General features: G+C 48.6%; 1 protein-coding gene across 1 annotated transcript; it reads right to left on the bottom strand.

Annotated features, from left to right (window-relative positions):
• Positions 1-1,681: 1,681 nt before the first annotated feature.
• On the bottom strand, positions 1,682-12,327 carry PIGR (polymeric immunoglobulin receptor). The gene is made up of 10 exons (XM_054648932.2): positions 12,240-12,327; positions 9,648-9,977; positions 8,243-8,566; positions 7,311-7,637; positions 5,909-6,229; positions 4,131-4,251; positions 3,534-3,652; positions 2,780-2,899; positions 2,595-2,653; positions 1,682-1,807 (listed from the first exon to the last, which is right to left on the bottom strand). The coding sequence occupies exons 1-10, from the start codon at positions 12,319-12,321 to the stop codon at positions 1,682-1,684; spliced, it is 1,929 nt and encodes a 642-aa protein (XP_054504907.2). The 5' UTR covers positions 12,322-12,327.
• Positions 12,328-14,198: the final 1,871 nt, after the last annotated feature.

A 14,198-nucleotide genomic window follows, 5' to 3' on the forward strand; every position in this document is an offset into this window, starting at 1 on the left:
GTGTCCCGGCCCTTCACGGACCTGTCCCGGCCCCTTTCAGGAACTTGTCCCGGTCCCAGCACGGACCTGTCCCAGTTCCCTTTCAGGAACCTGTCCCAGTCCCAGCACAGGCCTGTCCCAGTTCCCTTTCAGGAACCTGTCCCGGTCCCAGCATGGACCTGTCCCAGTTCCCTTTCCGGAATCTTTCCGGTCCCTTTCACGGACGTGTCCCGGCCCTTCACGGACCTATCCCGGTCCCAGCATGGACCTGTCCCGGCCCCCTCACAGACCTGGCCCGGTCCCTTCCTCGGATCTGTCCTGGTCCCAGCACAGACCTGTCCCTGCCCCTTTCATGGACCTGTCCCTGTTACAGCATGGACCTCTCCCGGCCCCCTCACGGACTTGTCCCGGCCCTTCACGGACATGTCCTGGTCCTTTCATGGAACTGTCCCAGTCCCAGCATGGACATGTCCTGGCCCCCTCACAGACCTGTCCCGGTCCCTTTCTCAGATCTGTCCCGGTCCCAGCACGGACCTGTCCCGGTGACAGCATGGACCTGTCCTGATACCCTTTCATTAATCTGTCCTGGCCCTTTCACGGACATATCCCACCTGGTCCTTTCATGGAACTGTCCCGGTCCCAGCATGGACATGTCCCAGCCCCCTCACAGACCTGACCCAGTTCCCTTTCATGGACCTGTCCCAGCACGGACCAGTCCCTGTCCCTCACGGACCTGTCCCGATCCCTCAGAGACCTGTCCCGGCCCCTCACGGACCTGTCCCAGTCCCTTTCATGAACCTGTCCCGGTCCCAGTGGACCTGTCCCGGCCCCTCACGCCTTTCCCAAGACCCAAACCCCTTCCCATGGCACTGCTGAGGGGATGCAGCCCTGGGGATGTGGCAGGTGAGCCCTGACCTCCCTTTGAGGGCAGGCAGGAAGGTGCAATGTGGATGTGAGAGCTGGTGAGCAGGAGGGAGATGCTGCCCTGCTCATCACAGCATGAAAATCCACAATTCAGGAATCATTTGTGTTTCATCCTCAGTGAAATTCTAGAATCCACAATTCAGGAATAATTTGTGTTTATCCTCAGTGAAATTCAGCGTTGGCCAGATAACCCAGCCTGCCATTGTCACCTCTTCCTGCACTGCTTTATCCGTGGAATATTCAGCTTTTCCCACCCTTTTGTGCCTCTCTGAGTGGGCCCTCCTGTGATGTCCCACAGATGCTGAGTTCCCCAGTCTGCTGAAAGCCACTGGATTCTTTATTGCTCGTGCACACAAACACTCCAGACGTGTCTGCCCTGCAGGTGCTGCCCTCAGGTCGGGAAAGCTCAGAGGAATCAAAAGCATCAGACGCTGTTCTAAAGGGTTTCCCAGCTGCCTTTAAAAGAAAATGGGAATTTTTTTTTTCTTTTTTTTTTTTTTTTTTTCACAATGCTCCTTCTGGCCTCTGAGAGCCCAGTATAGGATTTGGGGCTGCTGGTGGGATGAGTTCCTGCTGTTTCCCAGCCCAGCCTCCTCACTCAGACCTGCACTTCCAGCCCCGCTTGCCATCAAACCACTCCTCCTAAATCACCACTCGAAGCTGAATTTAAGCAAAAAAACAGGACAAGCTATAGCAAATTGTGGGAGAAATGAACAGTGCTGTTTGCTGACATTGTGATCCTCAAGGCAGAGCCAGTCCCAGGCGCTGCCACCTCCCCTCAGACCCGGTCCTGGGGTGGGGACACGTCCAGGCCAGCGCTGTGTCCCCCGGAGCTGGCCTGGGCGATGCTGCTGGAGGTGGCCAGGAAGGAGGAGTAGGCGAGGTCAGCTTCCTCCTTGGAGCTCTGGGAAGGACAGGAGGACACAGTCAGGGCATGGGCATGGGCAGCGCTTTGTGGATATCCCAGGATAACATGGGGACACTGCAGGAGTGGGATAATCCAGTGGCTCACACTGGTGCTGATGTGAGCATCAACCCCAAAAGCTTTTAGGTTTGGCATTCCTTGGCAAGCCTGTCCCTGGTTGTTGGCATCCAGCCCCCTTGTCCTAAAGCTCCTGGGCTTTACTGGTGTCCTGACAGTTTCCTTGATTGCTCCAGTTCAGCTCCAGGAACTTACACCACCCACACCTCTCCTGTTGGTAGGGGCTTTGAAAAGCACAGGCTTGAATGTGGCACCTGCAGCCACTGCCAAATGGGGCCAATGCTTTTACCATGATCTTACCCAAGGGGAGGCACAGAAAATTGGGGAAAGGCAGAGATCACAGCAAATCTCAGCCCTTGCAATGGCAGAGCCCTCCCTGCCTCCCCGTGCCATTGAGAAGTGGGATGTGATGGTTTCCAGCCATCTGCTCATCCCAGTGATTTGTATTTCTGGTAACAAACCCAACCTTCCTGACACTGCCTGGGGCTGCCTTGGTTTATTTCTTGAAGCAAAGTGGCTGCTGTTGATGTCTGTGCTAAAACAGGGAGTGAGGACAGGGGTGAGCTCCCCCCACCTACAGGGGCTGGATCTGGGTAAAAAGGAGAGCACCTGGGTATAAATAAAACCCCTGGGGGGAGACAGCCCCTTTGGGACAGAGTGCAGGGCTGTGGCCACATCTCCCTGTGGCCTCTCTCCTACCTCCCCTTACCCTTTTTGCCTTTGTTGTGTTGGCAGCATTGTCCGGAGTGTCCGTGGTGGTGATGAACTCTGCAGGCAGAGAAAGGAAGGTGTTGGGGAGGGGACAGAGGCTGGCAGGTGTTTCTGTGGCTTTTGTGGGGTATTTCAGCAAGGAAGGGCTGCCCCTGACCCCGGGGCTGGGCTGGGGTCACTCACCATCCCCTCCCATGGGGGTCTCGTGGGTCTCCTTCACGCTGTTGCTGGCACTGAAGTCCCTCACGCTCTCAAAGTCTGACATGCTGATGTTGGTCCTGTAGCTCCCCACGGACACCAGGTCTGGTGGGAGAGAGGAGGAAAATCCCTCAGGTCTCGCTCAGAGTGGGTGGGAGCACATAAAGAGCCAAACCCTGTGTGCCAGGTGATGCTGTGGCACAATGGGCAAAGCCCACAGAGGGCTGGGCTCTGCCTCAGCCTGGACACTCTGGGAGCTGGAGCTCTCTGGATGGGTCAGTGTGAGGAGCAGGGGGTTGGAGCTCTCTGGATGGGTCAGAGCAGGGAGTTGGAGCTCTCTGGATGGATCAAAGCAGGGGGTTGGAGCTCTCTGGATGGGTCACAGGAGGAGCAGGGGGTTGGAGCTCTCTGGATGGGTCAGAGCAGGGAGTTGGAGCTCTCTGGATGGGTCAGTGTGAGGAGCAGGGGGTTGGAGCTCTCTGGATGGGTCAGTGTGAGGAGCAGGGGGTTGGAGCTCTCTGGATGGGTCAGTATGAGGAGCAGGGGGTTGGAGCTCTCTGGGTGGATCAAAGCAGGAGGTTGGAGCTCTCTGGATGGGTCACAGGAGGAGCAGAGACCTTCCTGCCCATCCTGGTGTGGTACCAGGAGAGCAGCTCAGCCCATTTAACTCAAATGAGCTCAGGACCTTTAACTCAATGCTGCTGCTGTTTCTTGAGAGCCCAGAGAGGCAGGAACTCACCAGATCTCTTCAGCTGCCTGTATTTGACAATGGCAAAAGCTGTCACAACAATCAGGATCAGGCCAGCAAGAGGGCCCAGCACCAGGGCCAGAGTGTTGGAGCCATGGCTTTCATCAGAGCTGGAACAGAGGGAGAGGGATGTCACTGAGAATGATGCATGTGAAAATCCAGCAGGCTAAATTTGGGTAGGATGGTAATTCTGAGTGAGCATGGTGCAATTCAATCAATGAACTGGATTCTAGCACACAGAATAAAACCCAAATAAAAATATAGGCTTGAGGTCAGGCTGAAACAGCTACATCAGCAGCTGGGTTATAAATACGTGAAGGAAAAATTCTCTAATATCAACAGAAGTACTTTGTACCTGGAATTTCTAATAATTTCCTTCTGATACTATTTTCTTGAATTGGAGATTAATTGTGAGTCATCTTGCCCTTTGCTGTCACTTTTTATCTTCTCTGACATTTAGAGCAAAGTTCTTTGGGGACAAGATTTTTTTGTGTGTGTTGCTAAACAACACACACAGGGTGTACAAACACAATGGGTTCATATAAACCCCACAAAAATGATAAATGGCATGGGATGGAGAGAACCAACCTTTCTGGGGCAGCTCCTTTTCGCACCTCAGTGTCACTGTGGGCTCCTCCTGGGGGAGCAGCTCCAGGATCGTGGCTGGAATCAACATCCAGGAACTCTGGGCTGAGCTTGGCATCTCTCCCTGTGTGTCCCAAGGAAGGAGAGGGGTCAGAGAGCAGCAGCAGGAGAGCTGCACACAAAAACCGCTGGGATGTGTTTGGACATGGAGCTGCTGTTGGGGGTTTGGCTTTCCATGAGAGGCTCTTCAAAAGGGGGGTTCAAGGCCTGAAATGCTCTCACACCAAAGAATTTACTGCGAAAATCTCAAGTAGGATCTCTCTGCCAATGAACTTTTGAAAAAGTTTTGCATTTCTAAGTTCTGCATCTAATGTTTCCAGATTAAATTTTACATCCTTGCTTTGCTTTTATTCCTGTCTCTTTGCCCACCAAAAGCAAAGGAATGGGGCTGTTTTACCCTATTTTCACTTTGGCCATCACCCACTTAGGATGGGTAAATATCAGATACCCAGGGCTCTGTTCTTTCTCTGCTTCTAACAATATTCCTTCCCCCAAAAGCATTTCAATTCCAAACTACTCCACCAAAGCTGAGACTAAACCCCTTGCTGTTGGTGTCAGCCTCTCCTGCTCCTTCCTGGTTTCATGTTTATTAAGATAAGAAGTTCCCTGGAGCAAGATCTCTGAACTTGATCAGTTCTTTGCCTGAAAGGTGCCAGATGTTGCCTAAACTAAATAAATATATTATAAAATAAATAAAATACAATTATTAAACATAATAATAGTATATAATTATAAAATAATAGCAATAATGATTAAAATAACATAATACTTATATATAATTAAATATAAAAGTAAATAATATATTATAAAATAAATAAAAAATTATTATAAATTATTACAATATTATATATTATATTTTAAATAATATTAACAACAATAATATTAAGTAATAACATAATACTTATATATTTAAATATAAAATTAAATAAATATATAATAAATAGAAAATTGCTATAAAATATTAAAATATTATAGAATATAGTAAAATCATATCAATTATTATTATTTAATAATAAATTATAATAGAATTAACTATGTAATTGTTACATAATCATAATTAATATATAATTTATGTATTATATATTATATATAATTATAATTAATTATATTATTATGTAATTATAATAACTTATATAATTAATTATATGATTATGATTATAGATTTTATAATAATTCTATGATAAATTATTATTATATAATAAATATAGTAATGTAATTATTATATCTAATTATAGATAATAATATAATATTATTTATTAAGAACAAAAATAAAATATTATAATAATATTATTATATTATAATAAAATATTATATTAACAATAATACAAATTATTATTATTTCATATTATATATAAAATAATATTATATAAATATAATATTATTTTATTAAAAATAAAATATTCCATTGTAATAGAAACAATTAATCAGCACGGGGTTAAAAGTAAAATTGCTGTAAAAAGAGGTGAGTTTTGGACTGAAAGAGGTTTTTTACGACTGGGAAGTCAAAACAGAGAGACAAAAACCCTGAAGGCACAGAGTGCGGAGCCGGGGAGCTGCGAGGTGCCCGCGCTTGTGCTTTGAGCTGCTGCAGCCTAGCGGCGGTGGGGAGCCCTGCTGGGCCCGGGGAGCAGCAGGGACAGCAGCAGGGACAGCAGCAGGGACAGCAGCAGGGACAGCAGCAGGGACAGCAGCAGGGACAGCCGGCCCTGCCCGGGGCTCACCTGCGCTCACCCGCAGCTCCACGGCCATGGTTTCCCCGAAGACCCCGTTGCGCTTCAGCCCGCACCAGTACCAGCCTTCATCTTCCTCGGCCACCGGGCCCAGGCTCAGCACCACCGTCCTGGCGTTCGGCTCACAGCCGTCCCCCGGCTGGGGCAGCCCCTGCTGCTGCTGCTGCTCTGGCAGCATGGCACAGCCCGTGCTGTTCCACCTGCACCAGTACTTCTCGTAGGAGTAGTACTTGCAGGGGTAGCAGCAGGTTAAATTCACCCGCGAGTCCGCCTGTGCCTCCACTTCCTTCTTTCCCGTCAGTGCAGGTTCTCCTGTGAAGGCAAACGGGACATCGGGGCTGGGGGAGAGCTTTCAGGGCTGGGAGAGGCACTCAGCAGGTGGTGATGCTGCTGGGGGTAAATTAATATTTATTTAAAAATAATATTTTAAATAAAACCCCTGGGAGGAGACAGCCTCGGGACCCTTGTTCCTTGAGACAGCCTTGGCCCCTTGGGACAGAGTGCGGGGCTGTGGCCACATCTCCCAGGGCAGTGGCCTCTCTCCTGCCTCCTCTTAACCTTTTTGCCTTCCAGCTTGGAAGGAAAGTGCTCCTTGTGTTGCTAAATTAACATTTAAGGTGCTGTTTATGGTTGTCTTTGTACTAGATGATGTGTATAAATTGGTGCTGAGGCTACACTAATCTCACCTGGTGAAAATCCGGGCATACCAAAGGAGGGTTCTGGGAAATTCCCTCTGATGAGATTTCAGTGATATGCACCAAGATCCTAGCCTGAATATTTGTCTCCAGAAATGTTCATTCCAGAGGATTATTTGTCTGAGCAAACCCCAGCAATATGCATTCATCATCGATAAGATAAATATGTGTCTCCTAGAATGTATATTGCAGGAGATTTTCCTCTAACAGTTTGGGAAACTCTCAGCAAGAAAGGAAAAACTACATGAATATGCTAAAAGGATAAAATCAACAATAAGAAAGCAAGAAACCCTTCCTGGCAGCCCTTGAAGCTTAGAAATGTATAAAAAGACTTTGTGAGAGCTGTCTCTTGGTGATGTAGGGAGGAGAAGAGCCAGAATGCCCTCCCTGTCTCACCCAACCTGGTTCAGCACTGATCTGATCTTTGCTTGTGGCCTTTTTGTATTGTATTTTAATTATGGAATAAATTCTCCTTATTAATCAAATTGGCTAATTCATTTATAACATCTTCTTGTAAGGCTTAAGAAATATTTCATGAGAGTTTTCTGCCAACACATTCCCACAAAACCGAACCTTCCTGTCTCAGTTTTAAAGCTGCTGGGGTGAGTTCAGGCTTGGAGCTCACATCCCTTCCCAAAAAGCCAGATTGCTCCCTTGGGGTGGTTCTGTACAGAGAACTGCCAGTGCACAGCTCTTACCCGGCACAACCGTCAGTTCTGTGGATGACTGCTGCTCCCTCAGTTCATTTGACATGCACCAGTAAGTGCCTTTGTCCTTCTCCTGCAGCTGGTTCAGGATGATGGTGAGGGTTTTGTTTTCGGGGTTCTCGAACATGGCCACTCTTCCTTCGTAGGAGTCCTCCACGCGCCCATTGTTGTCTATGATTGTGTTACCACATTGCCTGCCCTTCTGCTTGCACCAGAACCTCGAGGAGGAGTTTAGCAGAGGGTCATAGAGGCACTCGAAGCTTGCTGAACCTCCAACTTTTGCAGTTATGTTGGTCTTTAGGTGAGGGAAATGTTTGTCTGTTGGTAAGAATGAAATGAGCAGTTATAAGAGTCTCACTTGTGTCCATGGGGCACCCTCCCAAGGAAATCAACATTATCAGGTCAAACAAAGCTGCTATGGCCAAAGGGAGCCAGGCAAAGCTCAGGGGTGCAAACATCAGGAGACTGTGATGGCACTGGTGGGAATTCATCCTAAAGGGTCAGTCAGGCCTTGCTTTTTCCCAAATTCACTGAGTGTTGTTGGCTTTGTGGACAGATATTCCAAAGCTTTGTTCCCTTTGCTAGAGGGACCATCCACATCTGTCAGTTTGAGATTTAAGGATCTGGGGGCTTGAAGAGACAGCTTGCTTGCCTCAGACTGGGGGGGTGGAACTTGTCTGCTGGAGTTTTGGGCTGGGGAACGGAGCTATCCACGTCTGGGAAGGTGAAGTCTGGGTACAAGCTTCATTTAGTGATGGTTTAGTGCGTTACAGGCGGTTAAAGGGATAGAAATAAGTATATAGATGAGAGAATAGGATAATAGCAAAGAGAAATCCAAGTTCTTGCTAAATAAAGTGACACTGCAGCTGATGCTTCTGAAAAGCAGGAGAGAGGAAGGGGAAAACACTCTGGGAACAGCTCACCGTCGTAGATAAACACGTCCAGCTCCTTCTTTGTGCTGTCCTTCTCATATTCACCGGCCCCACAGTAGTACAAGCCTGCATCTTCCCAGTCCATCTGAGTCATGGTGACACGGAACGAGCCTGGAGGGCTCTCAAAAGTCAGCTGGAGTCCCCCTGGGACATCTTTGTCCTGATAGCTGTTGATAATGTTCCTGCAGCCATCCTTCTCCTTCTTGCACAGGTATTTCCTCATCTCGGCCGTCTCCTTCCCGAAGCCGCAGGTCACGGTCCAGGTGCTGCGCAGCTTCACGTAGAAGAGCTCAGCATCCTCAGGAACAGGTGGGGCTGTGCACAGAGACACTCAGGGGGTGAAATGAGCCCTCCCTGAAAGCACCTGCAGCTCCCACACACCAGGCAGGCCAGAGGTGAAGCCTTCTTTAAGAGGGAGAGGGGGAAAAACTCAAAGAAAATGGTATTGTAGGGAGTAAAATATTGGTAAAATACCAAGAAAATGGTTTTTGAGGGAGTCCTAATATTGGTAAAATTACCAATTGGTAAAATACCATGAAAATGGTATTTGAGGGAGTCCTAATATTGGTAAAATACCAAGAAAAAAATTCAAAGAAAATAGTATTTGAGGTAGTCCTAATATTGGTAAAATCCCAAGAAAATGGTATTTGAGGGAGTCCTAATATTGGTAAAAATCCCAAGAAAAATGGTATTTGAGGGAGTCCTAATATTGGTAAAAATCCCAAGAAAATGGTATTTGAGGGAGTCCTAATATTGGTAAAAATCCCAAGAAAATGGTAATTTGAGGAAGTACTAATATTGGTAAAAATCCCAAGAAAATGGTATTTGAGGGAGTCCTAATGTTGGTAAAAATCCCAAGAAAATGGTAATTTGAGGAAGTACTAATATTGGTAAAAATCCCAAGAAAAATGGTATTTGAGGGAGTCCTAATATTGGTAAAAATCCCAAGAAAATGGTATTTGAGGGAGTCCTAATATTGGTAAAAAATCCCAAGAAAATGGTATTTGAGGGAGTACTAATATTGGTAAAAAATCCCAAGAAAATGGTATTTGAGGGAGTCAATATGGGTAAAATTACCAATTTGTAAATTAGCAATTGGTAAAATCCCAAGAAAATGGTATTTGAGGTAGTCCTAATATTGGTAAAATACCAAGAAAAAAATTCAAAGAAAATAGTATTTGAGGTAGTCCTAATATTGGTAAAAATCCCAAGAAAATGGTAATTTGAGGAAGTACTAATATTGGTAAAAATCCCAAGAAAATGGTATTTGAGGGAGTCAATATGGGCAAAATTACCAATTGGTAAAATCCCAAGAAAATGGTAATTTGAGGTAGTACTAATATTGGTAAAATCCCAAGAAAACGGTATTTTTCGGGAGCCCCAAGGCTGTACTCACCTTCAGCCACGCTGAGGGTGACTCTGAAGGAGAGCCCCCTGCCATTGGTGCCCAGGCCGCACTGGAAGGTGCCGGCATCGCCCATCTCCAGCGCTGAGATGCTGATCAGGAAATGTTCCTCCTGCGGGTGGTCAGTGAGGGTGACCCTGCCCCGGTAGGCAGCAGCCACGAAGTCAGAGGACACCACGGTGAAGCAGCTGGAGCCCTTCTGCCTGCACCAGTATTTCCTGTCGTGCTTGTTCATCGGGGTGGGGGGGTAGAAGCATTTCACGGTGACCGAGCCCCCGCGCACGCCGTGCACCTCCCTGGGGCCGAACACGGGGCTGGAGACTGCGGGGAACAGGCTGGGGTCAGTGCCCTGTGTGCCCTGGGGCTGTGTGTGCCACCCTGTGTGCCCCGGGGCTGTGTGTGCCACCCTGTGTGCCCTGGGGCTGTGTGTGCCACCCTGTGTGCCCCGGGTCTGTGCCCTGTGTGCCCCAGGTCTGTGTGTGCCCCGGGTCTGTGTGTGCCACCCTGTGTGCCCCGGGTCTGTGCCCTGTGTGCCACCGGGGCTGTGTGTGCCACCCTGTGCGCCCCAGGGCTGTGCCCTGTGTGTCCCAGGGCTGTGTGTGCTACCCTGTGTGCCCTGGGGCTGTGTGTGCCACCCTGTGTGCCCCCAGGGCTGTGTGTGCCACCCTGTGTGCCCCAGGGCAGTGCCCTGTGTGCCCCAGGGCTGTGCGTGCCTCCACATCAGTGCCCTGTGTGCCCCCAGGGCTGTGTGTGCTACCCTGTGTGCCCCAGGGCAGTGTCCTGTGTGCCACCAGGGCTGTGTGTGACACCCTGTGTGCCCCGGGGCTGTGCCCTGTGTGCCCTCAGGGCAATGCCCAGTGTGCCCCCAGGGCTGTGTGTGACACCCTGTGTGCCCCAGGGCAGTGCCCTGTGTGCCCCGGGGCCGTGTGTGCCATCAGGGCTGTGTGTGACACCTGTGTGCCCCAGGGCAGTGTCCTGTGTGCCCCCAGGGCTGTGTGTGCCACTCTGTGTGCCCCAGGGCTGCTTGTGCCACCATGTGTACCCCAGGGCAGTGCCCTGTGTGCCCCAGGGCTGTGTGTGCCACCCTGTGTGCCCCAGGGCTGTGTGTGCCACCCTGTGTGCCCCAGGGCTGTGCCCTGTGTGCCACCAGGGCTGTGTGTGCCACCATGTGTGCCCCAGGGCTGTGCCCTGTGTGCCCCCGGGTCTGTGTGTGCCACCAGGGCTGTGTGTGCCACCCTGTGTGCCACCAGGGCTGTGCCCTGTGTGCCCCCGGGTCTGTGTGTGCCACCAGGGCTGTGTGTGCCACCATGTGTGTCCCAGGGCAATGCCCTGTGTGCCCCAGTGCTCTGTGTGCCACCCTGTGTGCCCCCATGGCTGTGTGTGCCACCATGTGTGCCCCAGGGCTGTGTGTGCTACCTTGTGTGTCCCCAGGTCTGTGTGTGCCCCCAGGTCCATGCTCAGTGTGTCCCCAGGGCTGTGTGTGCCCCCAGGTCCATGCTCAGTGTGTCCCCAGGTCTGTGTGTGCCACCCTGGGTGCCCATGAGCTCCCATGGCAGTGAGGGACACCTGTGAGATAAAGGTGCTCCCCATGATGCCTTCAGATTTTAACTTTTTTATTTTTCAGGTCCTGCTCTGCACTGGTGTAGAACTCTGAGCTGCATTTAGAATGTCAGAAGCTCTTTTCACATTTTGGTCAGACAAAAATCCCTCTGGGCCTGCAACTCAAGGACACCCTCTGCCTCAGGCCCCAAATATAAACAAAAGTGAATTTTGGGGAGCAAGCTGGGGGTATCTGCCTTCATTACCTGAAGCTGGAATTGCAGAATGTGCAAACAGACCAAAACTATTTCACTCTGAGAAACTTGTGACCATTGTCCATTTTGGGTGTAGCCTCGTGAGAGGTTTCATCTGCCCTCAATGTACCTGAAGCCCCTTCATGAAGTAGCTTCACTTTTATCCTTTTAACTTTTTGTTTGGCCTCTGTTTCGAGAAACTAAAAAAGCTGTTTTTGAGAAACATTGTCTCTTTTGGGTGTAGCCTCGTGGTAGGCTTCATCTGCCCTCAATGTACCTGAAGGGCCTTCATTAAATACATCCACTTTTATCCTTTTAACTTTTTTCTGGCCTCTGTTTCAAGAAACTCATGACCATCATTGATTTTGGCCCTTCATGAAATACATCCACTTTTATATTTTTTACTTTTTGTTTGGTCTCTGTTTCAAGAAACTTGTGACCATCATCCATTTTGGGTGTAGCCTCATAGGAGGCTTCGTGTGCCCTCAATGTACCCAAAGGCCCTTCATGAAATACATCCACTTTTATCTTTTTTACTTTTTGTTTGGTCTCTGTTTCAAGAAACTTGTGACTATTGCCCATTTTGGGTGTAGCCTCGTGGTAGGCTTCATCTGCCCTCAATGTACCTGAAAGCCCTTCATGAAATACATCCACTTTTCTCTTTTTAACTTGATCTTTTTCTCTTTTTAAGCCTGTTGCAGGCACCACCCAGACCTTCCTCCTCCCTTCCCAGTGCCAGCCCTGGTCCTTGGCCACCCCAAAACTTGTGCCCCATGCAGGTGACACTCACTGGCTGCCTTGGGGAGGTGTCTGCTCCTTACAGACCCAGCTGGGACCAAGGTGAGCAGGAAGAGGAACGCCAGCAAAGTCATTTTTCTTGCATTCCCTGGAAAAAAAATGCGGAAGACATTGAATAATCACATTTGCAAAACGTTAATCATCCAATAACCTTCGTGCTTGGAGGATCTGAGGGTTGTGGCTATGTGAAGTAGAGAGAAATTTGGTTTTTAATTGCTCCTGTTGAGGAATTGGATGGGAAAAAGGGAGTTAATAATATTCTTGTTCTTGCCTGGGTTGCTGCACAGGAACAGGACTGCCTGTGGATCTTATCCCAGCACCCCAATATTCCCTCTGCCACAGAATTCCTGGCTGGAGCCTGTTTTTAGTGACTCTTTGTTTCCCTGCTCTCTCCAAGGACACACAAAAGAGAATAAGGATGATATTTTCACCTCTACTCTTTAATTCTTTCCTCAGCTGCTGAGGAATTGAGTGAGCTGTAGGGATTTACCTCCAAAATCAGGTTTTATATGGATTTCCTGAGCACACCTCTTGATCCACTTGCCTGTTCCAACTTCATAGAAGCCACCCACAGGAGCTGATGAGAAGTGCCAAGGAAAACCCTTATAAACAATCAGAGCAATTTGATTTCAGGGCATCGAGTGACACAATTTTATTGAGGGTAATTCCCGGCAGAAGAAAAAAGCTTTTATTTCCCTGTTAAGATGAAAGGTGTTCTGTTGTGCCTCTTCCTTGTATTGTGATTTCTCCTTGCTCAATGGCCACTTGTCCAGGGCTAATAATTAACTCACTGAGCATGAAAAATTCTCTTTCAAACACATCCCAGAAGTAGCCAGCAAGGCAAACATAACAAATTCTGCACAAAGCAAACAAGGTGGCACAAAGAGAACCTTGATGTTTGCTCCTGGCTGACAGCAGCTCCTCTGCCTGATGGTCACCTCACCACCTCCTGTGGTGCAAGCAGGACCCAGCTCAGCCCTGCCCAGCTGGGCAAAGTTGAAATAATCTCTTATTCTGATTTCTTCTAAAAGTTCAGCTGGTTTTGGGGTACAGCCCACGTTGTTCTGTCAGGTCTGGAAGGGTTACCAAGATCTGTGCCCGCCCAAACCAGGGGTTCCTGTGCTCTTGCACCACCAACACCTACAGCTCTGAGCTGTCCCCAGCCCTGTTTTCTCAGCTGCTGTTAAAATGTAAATGTAAAAATTACAACATAATGACCTTTCCTCTTGCTTTCCAACTCAGCACAGTTAATTTTGTTGTTGTTGTTGTTGACTTCATGTAGTCCTGAGAAGGACTGACACTGTTATTTATCTGTTTTGATTTACTGCTGGACTCTAAGCCTCACTGCAGCTCCACTGGGTGACAAGGACATTTTACACATTTTGTGTGTAAAGCCCTGGGGAGGGCAGATGCCCTTCAGCCAGTCCCTCTTTATAGATGTGTTTTTACTGTCTTCACCCTTAAAACTGGCTGATGGTCATTTCCAGGACACTTCTCTGGACGTGGGTTGGGACCATCACCTTCCTCTCCAGTGCTCTTCTATGCCTAAATTTTTATATTCTCCAGGTTTCCAGCAGCAGTGTTGTCTGGCCAGGCTGGCTCTTCCAAATCTCCTCCATTACAGCACTTTCCCCATATTTCTGTTGTGCTTTTGGGATTCTGTCAGTCCTGGGGAGAATCTTCAGATTTATGATGATTTGGGAGAGACCAGGACCTGACCCCCAAGCTGTGCAAACTTAAGCCTGCAGCTGCTCTCACTGAGTATGGAGCACCAGAGTCCAATTCCCAAATTCTGCTGAATTCCTGCTGCAGGGATTGCCAGGGATCAGCCCAGTCCAGCCCATTAGATATTAACTATTGCCCCTGACAATGACCAATGTCAAGGCCATGCCATGGCATTGACAAAACATGAAGGTTTAATTGTGACATTTGTCACTCCAGCCTGGGATCC

The sequence above is a fragment of the Agelaius phoeniceus genome, chromosome 25 (genome assembly GCF_051311805.1).
Source record: "Agelaius phoeniceus isolate bAgePho1 chromosome 25, bAgePho1.hap1, whole genome shotgun sequence".
In the NCBI taxonomy this organism is placed as follows: domain Eukaryota; kingdom Metazoa; phylum Chordata; class Aves; order Passeriformes; family Icteridae; genus Agelaius; species Agelaius phoeniceus.